At 38.1% G+C, this 9,907-nt stretch overlaps 2 protein-coding genes across 4 annotated transcripts; one reads left to right on the top strand and one right to left on the bottom strand.

The window, feature by feature from the left end:
• The first annotated feature begins 3,256 nt into the window (after window positions 1–3,256).
• LOC135170334 (tryptophan 2,3-dioxygenase) lies at window positions 3,257–7,372 on the top strand. 2 transcript variants are annotated; one of them, XM_064136065.1, is made up of 7 exons: window positions 3,261–3,565; window positions 4,397–4,566; window positions 4,763–4,950; window positions 5,716–6,078; window positions 6,151–6,400; window positions 6,681–6,774; window positions 6,938–7,372. In XM_064136065.1, the coding sequence occupies exons 1-7, from the start codon at window positions 3,540–3,542 to the stop codon at window positions 7,119–7,121; spliced, it is 1,275 nt and encodes a 424-aa protein (XP_063992135.1). In that variant the 5' UTR covers window positions 3,261–3,539; the 3' UTR covers window positions 7,122–7,372. The 2 variants fall into 2 exon arrangements, with proteins under 2 accessions (XP_063992136.1, XP_063992135.1); XM_064136066.1 differs by lacking the exon at window positions 6,681–6,774 and having other exon boundaries at window positions 3,257–3,565.
• LOC135170337 (cathepsin O-like) lies at window positions 7,257–9,843 on the bottom strand. Of its 2 annotated transcripts, none has more exons than XM_064136072.1 (6): window positions 9,350–9,843; window positions 8,724–9,104; window positions 8,477–8,625; window positions 8,173–8,217; window positions 7,676–7,944; window positions 7,257–7,396 (listed from the first exon to the last, which is right to left on the bottom strand). In XM_064136072.1, the coding sequence occupies exons 1-6, from the start codon at window positions 9,533–9,535 to the stop codon at window positions 7,356–7,358; spliced, it is 1,071 nt and encodes a 356-aa protein (XP_063992142.1). In that variant the 5' UTR covers window positions 9,536–9,843; the 3' UTR covers window positions 7,257–7,355. The 2 variants fall into 2 exon arrangements, with proteins under 2 accessions (XP_063992142.1, XP_063992143.1); XM_064136073.1 differs by having other exon boundaries at window positions 8,724–9,089.
• Window positions 9,844–9,907: the final 64 nt, after the last annotated feature.

Here is a 9,907-nt window from a genome sequence, read left to right as displayed (position 1 = left end):
GGAGAATTAAAGTTATTTTTTTCTCAACGCACCCGGAAAAATTTAAAAATTTTTATTGAGCTTCCACTCCACAAATCCCGGGGGAGGAAAAATTCAGGGGGAGTAGAAAAACGCCAATTTTAATCGGGGATATATTGAAAATATTATAACAAAAGATAAATGAAAAAAATTATTTTTAATATATTAAATGTCTGTGGCGTCAGGACATCAATAAAAAAATATTTTTTTATCTCACTTTAACAGCTGGCGATTTTTAAAACGACTAATGAATCAATCAGTGAATCAATCAGCGACCAAATTCGACTGATACTCGCACTCTCTCCATCACTCACTGACTGCAATAATGCAAAACAATGGAAACAGGCGGCGGTGTTTTTACTTGTACGATCTTTGCGAAATCTAAAAATAGAGACAGGATACCGTAGCTGTGTGAACCAAAAAAAGTAAACGAAGCAAAAGGTAAGAAACCAGTCTGGCAGGCTAAACGAATCGTTCTCGTGTATTTTATGTATTGCCTCTGACTCGACAGAAGACCCTTTGGAATGGTTCAAGTGCGGTTGGGCACCCTTGCAGGATAAACCAATATTAAGACTGGTTACATTGTTAAAGAAAGTTCTTTAAATCGCCACTGGAAAATCCTAAAACTCTTTTCAAGCCGCAATTCCAGAAAAAAAAATCCTGAGGATTTTTTGTGCGACAAATTCGAACTCCAATTGATCTTAAAAAATATGTCTTATGATTTTTCGAAACTATAAATGTCGAGGGAATATTTCAGGTTGATTTAACAAAATCTCCAGGAAATTAGAATTAATTTCAATTAATTTTTCGCATCTGTCCAATTTTTTTTGAGCCGCAAATTAAAATGAATTCTAATTAATTCTGCGCATCTGCCCAATCATTCGTGTGTTAACCAGCAATTCTCCGGGGGTTATTCTTACTCGACGCAAAAAATAATCCACCGAGGGCGTAAAATTACACAGAGCCCGAGATTACTTTATCTAGACGAAAAGAATACAGCGAGATCAGGTGCACCTAGAAAAAATTTTAACTGGCTGACGGATTCACAAAGAAGAAAAAAAAAATAAATTACTCCCATTAAAAGTTTAACGCATGATGAATTGGACTCGTGGACTCATTAATGAAACTTTTGCTTTGAGTTTTCGTTTTCATTTTGCTGTTGTTCAGTTGCCGGAAGTTAACGAAACGGTAATTCATGCAGATTGTACAGATGTTTTTTTTTTAATTTCGATGTAAAGAGAGGTAAGAAAAACGAAGACTGAATTGCGAGCGAATGAAATCAAAATTCCCGTGATACCTTAACCATCACCTTGTCCGCGATGGTCAATCACTGGGTTACATATTGCGTTATTGAGTGTACGATTGAAATCACATACCGAGAGGAAACAACCATGAACTATCCCCAGGATAATTAACAACAATTTTGAGTGACGTAGCCGAGTTCTCCGGATGTCGCGTGAGTTTTCCGGGGAATCACAAAAGTTCCTCCACTAAAATCGACGAATTTTCAAGAATTCCTTCACCAACAAGACCATAAAAATTTATCAAAATCGTATATCGATTTTACGCACACATTTGCCACTTTCCGCGAAGTGAATGATAATTTTCATATCTCAGAACGCGGGAAACGAAACGTCCGGCTCGTCTGCGTTTGATATTTACTTTGATCTCGATTTATCTCTCTTCGGAGAAAAGCGAACTGATTGTAAAGAATTTACACTATTTGATTTTTTGAAATCTCACGAGAGGGGAATTTTATCAATTTTTTTAATATTTTTTTTTTCCCATTTTGATAATAATATTCCCTAAATAATTCAGGATGGAATAAATCAACAAAATAAATGACGGATAAATCGATAAATATATGTTTATTTATGTATTTATTCCCAACAAACAAGTGAACAAATAAACAATCCCATTGACTTCCTACTTCGCAAAGAAAATAACGATTAATACCATCAATCGCTTTTTTCTGGTATTAATTGTTGTTTCGAACATTCATTGATTGTTGATGATATACTATAAATACCTTAGTCATACTTAACTGTAATATAACTTGAATGTTGACGTTGAAAGAAGACTGAGATTATAATTGTAAATGAATGGAAAAGTTGCAGTCCAGAGTTGCTAGAGAATTATTCACTACAGGTCGCATTGGCCGCTGGGAGGGTGAAACTTGCGGTGAACTGACGAAAGATACGACGGGATTATTATAATAGGACGAGACGGTCACCTGAGGCATAAACCACGTGGGAGAATTTTTTTTCAAGGGACTGGATTAATTAGAAAATCTGTGAGGAGCCGCCTCCCTTTTTTTTAATGAGAAGGAAAAATTGCGGCTGATTTGATCGATGAAAAATCAACTGACCCATTGATTTCCGGGTCGAACATTTTCAGTCGGTTGATACAACATTATCTGTGCACATCCGTCACGCAATCATTTCAGATATTAAAATAAGCGACTGGCGGATGTGATATTGCAGACCTCGGACCGGAGATGTGACGTATTTGGAATCAAAGAGAATCCTCGTCCGCCATTTTTCTCTTCATTTAATTAATATTTCGGTTGATGATGGACGGGATTGTATGTGTGTTTAAATGCCGGAGGGTAAATAAAAACATATATCTACATAATTTAGACCAATGTCACATATTCTCCGAATTTCAAAAACATATATTAATTGTTCAAATTGTAAATTTTAACTGGACCAGTTAATTTTTTTTTTGACAGTATTTACTTTGTAAAATTTTGAATAAATCAGATAATTAAATGGAAAAATAGAGCGCTGTTGTCCTGATGGTGCCACCTATTTATTCCCCGCAAAAGCTCCGTAACACGCAGTTGATGAGCCGATGTATGACCGACTTCTAATAAATATTTATTTAATTTTTAAAAAGTCAAAGAAAAAAAAAGTTCCAAACACTACGGGATCCTGGACATTCCTAGATAACTTTTAATTCCCTCAGAATGATAAACTAATTAATTTTTTGTTTGTAAAACCGTTTGTATTATTTACAAGTCGCGGGGAAAATCAAATTCCTTTTTTTATTCAGTCACTTTCCATTATTTTGCGGAAGTTATCGCCAAAAAATCGAATAAAATGCACTTGAGCCAGACAGGGTCGCAGTTCAGAGCAGAAGTGTCATCTGGGAATTGTCGCATTCCATAAATTTCGAAAGCTCTCGATAAACCCTTCACCACATTCATCCATCGAAGTACTCGGTATAATAGTTTCTCTTTTGAAATCAGCCACACGAGCCGCTCATGCGCCTCAGAATTCTGATCTTAGTCGAGTTTGAAGCGTCTTACGGAACACTGATATTTTCAATTCATAAACAAAACCGAACGCGTTTTTTTTTCGAGAGTGACTGAGTGAACGGAATATTAAATTCTCACCAATCGAAAATTTCAACTGATTTTCTCCGGCTGATGCTTGTGAATTTTAAAATAAAAATCGATCCAGTCTTGCAACACTTCGGGGTTTTCGAAAGGGCGGAGGGTTTAGCGGTGCAACATAAATATGGCGTGCCCAAATGGCAATGAACTGTAAGTTTTTTTGTAAATTAAAGAGCCGACAATTTATTTTTCAGGTGTGATGTTATAAAATTGTAGCGAAATATTTGTTGGATTTTTTTTAACTCAATAAAAAAATCAAAATGTTTGTGCTTCTTCATGAAATATTCCAATCAAAATTTTCTCGGGTGAGGTTCAAACATACGCAGATAAATGTTTATTTATCACAACAAATTTTATTCTGCGACAGAGCGAGATATAATTTTGTAAAGAAATATTTATTTTTGAAAAATTAATTCATAAAACCAATACACCTGATGGTAAAAAAATTGTTCTTCCGTCCAATTAAATTTTCAACACTGATTCAGTATTTCTCACACACACTACAGTATTGTTTACAATAATATTGTTTAAAAAACATAGTTGATATTCCTCATTCTATATCCATATTCATTCCAAGGCCAGAAAGAAGACTCATCTAACGCATCTGACCTTTGCCTCGATTCATTATTTTTCAATTTTCATTGTCTCCTCCCCCCTCGCTTCCATTATTATCTCCCTCTCCCTTCACCCAAATTCCCGCTCCGCCACATCCCAAGAAATCAAAACATTCACAAAATAAGTCGACTCACAACTGATACCTCCCCCTAAAAATCCCGTGATCGACTAGGTTTGAATGTCGAGCACAACAATGACGAAAGACAAAGTATTTGATAAACTATTGACCTCAAATTTTCGCGCAATAGTTACACTATTAAATTTGTATACGGCTCTCAAAGCACCGGGTCATGCCCCGAGTGATAAGAACCCTCCCCCACATTTCGGTGATATTTCCTCTGAATTTCATAATTCACGGCTGCGTAGATACAACGACAGCAGTCAGGATGGAGATCAGCTAACTGATGGTCCGGGTAAGGGTCTCCTCTACGCCGAGTACCTCCGCCTGGACAAGATCCTTTCCGCCCAAACACTCCTCAGCGCGGTTTACGATAAAGAGGTTCATGACGAGCACCTCTTCATCGTGACACATCAAGGTAGAAGGGATAATTAAAAAAAATTAATTGAAATAATCAGAAAAAATGCGAAACGTTTCATTAACAATTCGCAAACACTCGAGTAATTTTTTTTAAAATCCCCCTCAACCGATTACGTATCAATAAATTTCATAATCATTTATAATAATAATAAATGCGATAGTAAATTGTTTTAATGATCGTTCATCATCGACAGCATACGAATTATGGTTCAAACAAATAATCTACGAACTGGACTCGGTGCGAGGACTATTCAGTCCCGAGAAGGACTTCATATCCGACGGTAATGACGGACTATCAGAAGCGATGAATTACCAGAGGCTGGACGAGTCCAGGACGCTGGAGATCCTCAAACGACTGAACCGCATCGTCCTCATACTGAAAGTAATTAACCAAAAATTACCGACTCCAACGAACTCAAAGCACTCGAAAGTTGAACGAACCCCCGACGACAAGCCAATTAGAGTGATGACTGTGGGCTGAGACAGGTGTTTCGTTACCAGAAGGGCACTAATCGAATAAGAACCCTCTGTCAATTTTTATTTTTCCCCATTCATAGAGGAAGTCCCAACGAAAGTCGAAATATAAATTTTCAAATTTTTTTCCCTCATTGTTTACCGCTAGTCATTGATATTTCTCAGACGAAGGGGCAATGAGGGATTTGTGGGAAGATAAGTAGACGCCGTGTAAGGTAATACAAACCTGATGGAACACGATACGATGAATAAAGGATGGAAATAAGTGACACTTACGGTAACCACAGTTAGGCAATTTCTTGGTGCTTATTCTGTTTGCGATATTCGTTTTACCACAAAAATGAGGCGTGCTGGGTTGCACTTCACTCATTGGTTTAATTTTCCAGAGTTAATTTTTATTCGATCGATGACGTGGGAATTCCCAGGGATTTATCGATGATAAAGGGCAGGATTTTTTGAGAATCGAATTCGACAAATGGCCCAAAGAGAGAGGAGGAGGGGACAAATAAATAAAATTTGTTAAAAAATTTCTTCGATTAAACTGCAAAATAAGAAATTATTTTTAGGAAATTCAATTTAATAGTTTTGCCACAAGACTTTTTACTGATTTAATTAATTTTATTATAGAATTTTAATTGTAATTGTATTATAAAAATTTGTTGATATTCTTCAGCTTCTCGTTGATCAAGTAACAATATTGGAAACCATGACACCTCTCGATTTCATGGCTTTTCGCGATTATCTCTGCCCCGCGTCTGGCTTCCAGTCCCTCCAGTTTCGACTATTGGAGAACAAACTCGGGGTGAAGAGTGAGCATCGCGTACGGTACAACCAGTGCTACACGAGGGTTTTTGGAAAGCACCCGGAGGACATCAACGCGATCAAAAAATCGGAGAATGAACCGAGCCTGAGTTCACTGGTGCAGGGCTGGCTGGGAAGGACACCCGGGCTCGAGGACACTTGTGAGTTCAATTTCTGGGGAAAGTACAGAACTGCTGTGGTCCGAATGCTGGCTGATCAGGATGAACTAGCTCAGGTAAGGGTCCCAATATGTGCTAGGACCCCTTGAATCATTCAGTACCGATCAATGAACATTTTACTTCCGCAGGAACAAACGAAAGATCCTGTGCGGAAACACATGTGTGCCAATGTGGCGGCCAAAAGAGCGATTTTTGAAACTGTTTTTAATGAACCCCTTCATAATGCTCTTGTAGCGAGGGGTGAACGACGATTCTGTCATGCGGCACTCAAGGGCGCTATAATGATAACGCTTTATCGTGATGAGCCGAGATTTAGTCAGCCCCATCAAATACTCACAGCACTGATGGACATAGACTCATTAATTACAAAATGGAGATGTGAGATTTTTCCCTTCCTTCGATGTTTTAATTACATAAATTGGCAAAACACTCGAAAGGTTATCGCAGCGAAAAAAAAGTCCAGCTTTTTCCGGACAACTGACTATTTTTTCCTAATTAGTAATCATTTAGAATTAATTTACAATTAATTCCGCGGTAGAAAATTGGGTTTTCGCAATTTACTAATCAACTCATCTAATTATCTTCCACATGCATAATTAAACTTTCGCATGCGTGCCGTGCAAGATACCTAATCAATCCGTTGAATTATAATGACTAGATAATCACGTGATTATGGTGCAGAGGATGATTGGCTCCCAACAATTCGGCACGGGAGGTTCTTCCGGCTATCATTACTTGAAATCAACCCTCAGGTGAGCTATCACCCAATTCACCTCATAAACAATTAACACTAATCAACAAACAATTAAAAAATATTAATAGCTTTGAGTGGGATTCATTTAAATTGATGTGAGGCGCTCTGTTGCCTATTAGGAATTAATTACCTGACTTATCAACTCGTCACTGTTCTCTTAGCGATAGATACAAAGTCTTCTTGGACCTCTTCAATCTCTCCACCTTCCTCATCCCAAGGAATTTGATTCCACCGCTGACCAAGGAGATGAAATCAAAACTGTCAATCGCGTGGGGCTGTCTCGCTATCGAGGATGAGTCGTCGGATCAAACGGTCTCCGAGAGCTCCGTGGAGGGTTCATTGTGAGATTAATGACACAACTGTCTAATCCAAGTCTCCAATACAATAAAAATATTAGAATGTTATTTGGGTTAAAAAATATATTAATAGTCTGGAGATTCGTTAGAAATTGAACACAAGTCAATAGCCTTCAATTTTCTTATCCAATTGACTTTATTATGTTTTTTTCCTCTCGGATATAAAGGTTACTTAAGTAAATAATTCATGGTACGTCGTTTCTCTCTTTTAACATACAATAAATTAAATAATGACATCCACAGCTGCGACCTGATTCGCTATTCCTGCAAGAAATACATTAAATCCTTCAATTAGACTTACTATCTTCTCTATACGAAAATTCGACGGTCATATAGAGAGAAATTTCTAAGGAAAATTCAGGAAAAAAATTCCTGGGAAATTACTGGCTCAAATGTGAATTTTTTCCGAATTCCCTGAATTTTCGAATATTTTTCTTAATTAAAGAACGCGGTTGCCCTTCGGGGGATTATATTTTTTCAGTACTCGGATTATAATTTTAATATCAAATTTCCCTTCGTGCAGAGTGAAATAAAATTACCAACCGCATATGTTCTTCCCAATTGCGATGTACAGATATCCTTTATTCCCGAACAGGGGACCCCAAGAATTTCTAACAATGTAAAAAGGTGTTGGTCCACTTCTGTCGTATCCCACTATTTGCACTGCGTGATTCAGCATTGAGAATGCACCATCGCAGTGGTATTGAATAATACCGCCTAAGTAGTTCTGCCACGTGAGGGCATTTACCGCAGCGGCAACTGGTCCATGATTGACAAGTGTTGATATGAGCTCTTCCTCGGAATCCACGTAACTGAAAGCAAATGGAAATTTCCGATTCTCGAACGATAGTCAAATAAATGGCGGGTAAAAACACTCGCTGAATTTTCCAAATCCAATTCATTTATCCATATTTACGTTTTTATTTGTAGTTAATTTTTTCTAGGAGTATTTTGTGGACAACTCGACCGAAAGGGCTTACATAACATGTGGTACGCCGCTATAAATAATTTATCTTGATAAAAGATTAATCTGAGATTACCTGTCACACGTGAAGTCCCCAACTCTCACAGTCGACGTTTTCGATCTATAAATCAGAGAGATAATACTGAATTAATTGAAACAATTTAAAAAATCAAGCTCGTCGTCTCTGGGATTTTTTATTAATTTTTGTTGTACCGTATTTTACTTGTTCTGGTTTAAGAATAATTCCTGAAGACGTCCAAACAAGTGAATAATTATAATTTAATTAATTATAAGTTGAAGAACCATTTACTCTGATTTTTCGATTGCGAATAAGTTTGAATAATTCCGTATCACCTGTTCCCCGACCAATTCCCTTTTACCTGTCCACCAAACAAGTACCGGAAGTCCCAGTCACCGGATAATCGCTCTCCGGCAAAATAGGAACTTCATTATCCTCCAGCCAGGACAGGAGACTACAAATGTCCCCTCCATTGCATCCAAAATTGCCGTTACCAGCACAGTCGATCATCTGAGTAATTTAAAAATGCAGTTGCAGTGAGACAATCAGTCATTATAAGTCACTGATTGACTATCTAATCACTTGCGTAAGAAACAATAAAGATAAACCTCTTGCACACTAAAGGAGCGCAATGTGGAGTTTTTAATGGCGACCATAGACTCAACACATGCGACAACTGTGTAGGCCCAACAGGCCCCGCAGGATCCCTGGGCCCTGACAGGTGTCACAACGCCCTTTGTTCGCCAGTCGAATTTCGGAGGGATATCGATGAGCCTCTTGACGCGATTCAGGCGTTCGGGGAGTGGGTCATGCGTCCGACGACGGTGACAGTCATTTCTGTGACGTTCACCTCGGGCTGATAAGTCCGGACGTAGTGCGAGACTCAGAAATTCCTCCTCCGAGAGGTCGGAGAATTCTGTCAATCCGTAGTAAGCGCTCTCCTGAGTCGAGCGCAATCGATTCATCCGTTCGATCTGTCGAAGCGAGCGCTAGAAATTTTATTTTTTATTCTACAATATATTTTCCATTGATTATTTTTCATTTAAAACCATAAGGGGATGATCTTCTTCCAATTTTAACTTCCTAGAAAATTTCTATTCCATATTTGAGAGGCAGATAATTTTTTTGGAAATGTTTAGAGACTTGTCTGCCCCAATATCGATATATTTAGACTATAGGCTGTGGTATATATTGGTACGTACAATTTTCCAGGGATTATTTTGGCAAAACTCACCTGAAATCTCCCGAATTTCCTTCCGTACTCCTCAGGATCATGACGATAAGACTTATTATAATAAGACACATAAGTTTCGAATAACCGCACGTCCTCGACACTCGTGTCAGGTGCTACTTTAATCGGAATAGCTAAAAATCCGAGGCTTATCACCAGGGCTGTTGCTGCAACTGTCTTCCACTCCATAACAGAGGGTCTAACATTGGCATGGTACTGGCGGCCTGCAAGGGGAAAGAGTATGGCTTCGCGCAGACGGAGATTGGCCGGTTCCTCTGAGGCTTGAAGTACTTCGGATCGACTTACCGATACTATTAAATATCTTTATGAATAGCCAAGCGAGGCGAGAGACTTGGGACCGAGAAGATAATTCCAGTGGAACATGCCGAGTATTTCCTTGGCGGTTTTTTTTAAATTGTTGGCAAAGAATTGCGAGGGAGAATAATTGAATTTCAGGAACTCTTCGCTGATTTTCGGGGACTCATTGATAAATAAATAAAGAATCTAGAAACCAAGGGCTTTTGTCTTTGTGATAATTTTAAAAGAATGGTAGCAACAAAT

The sequence above is a fragment of the Diachasmimorpha longicaudata genome, chromosome 16 (genome assembly GCF_034640455.1).
Source record: "Diachasmimorpha longicaudata isolate KC_UGA_2023 chromosome 16, iyDiaLong2, whole genome shotgun sequence".
NCBI classification, from domain to species: Eukaryota; Metazoa; Arthropoda; class Insecta; order Hymenoptera; family Braconidae; genus Diachasmimorpha; species Diachasmimorpha longicaudata.
Note: the sequence above shows the minus strand (reverse complement) of the source record. Positions and strands in the feature narration are given on the sequence as shown.

Coding starts and splice junctions, on each gene's coding strand:
- LOC135170334 (XM_064136065.1), top strand. CDS start 3,540: ATGGCGTGCCCAAATGGCAATGAACT. Junction 4,567..4,762: donor CTTCATCGTGACACATCAAG/GTAGAAGGGATA, acceptor CATCATCGACAG/CATACGAATTATGGTTCAAA. Junction 6,775..6,937: donor TACTTGAAATCAACCCTCAG/GTGAGCTATCAC, acceptor CTGTTCTCTTAG/CGATAGATACAAAGTCTTCT.
- LOC135170337 (XM_064136072.1), bottom strand. CDS start 9,535: ATGGAGTGGAAGACAGTTGCAGCAACAGCCCTGGTGATAAGCCTCGGA. Junction 9,105..9,349: donor GGAAATTCGGGAGATTTCAG/GTGAGTTTTGCC, acceptor TAAAATTTCTAG/CGCTCGCTTCGACAGATCGA. Junction 7,945..8,172: donor GGGGACTTCACGTGTGACAG/GTAATCTCAGAT, acceptor ATTTGCTTTCAG/TTACGTGGATTCCGAGGAAG.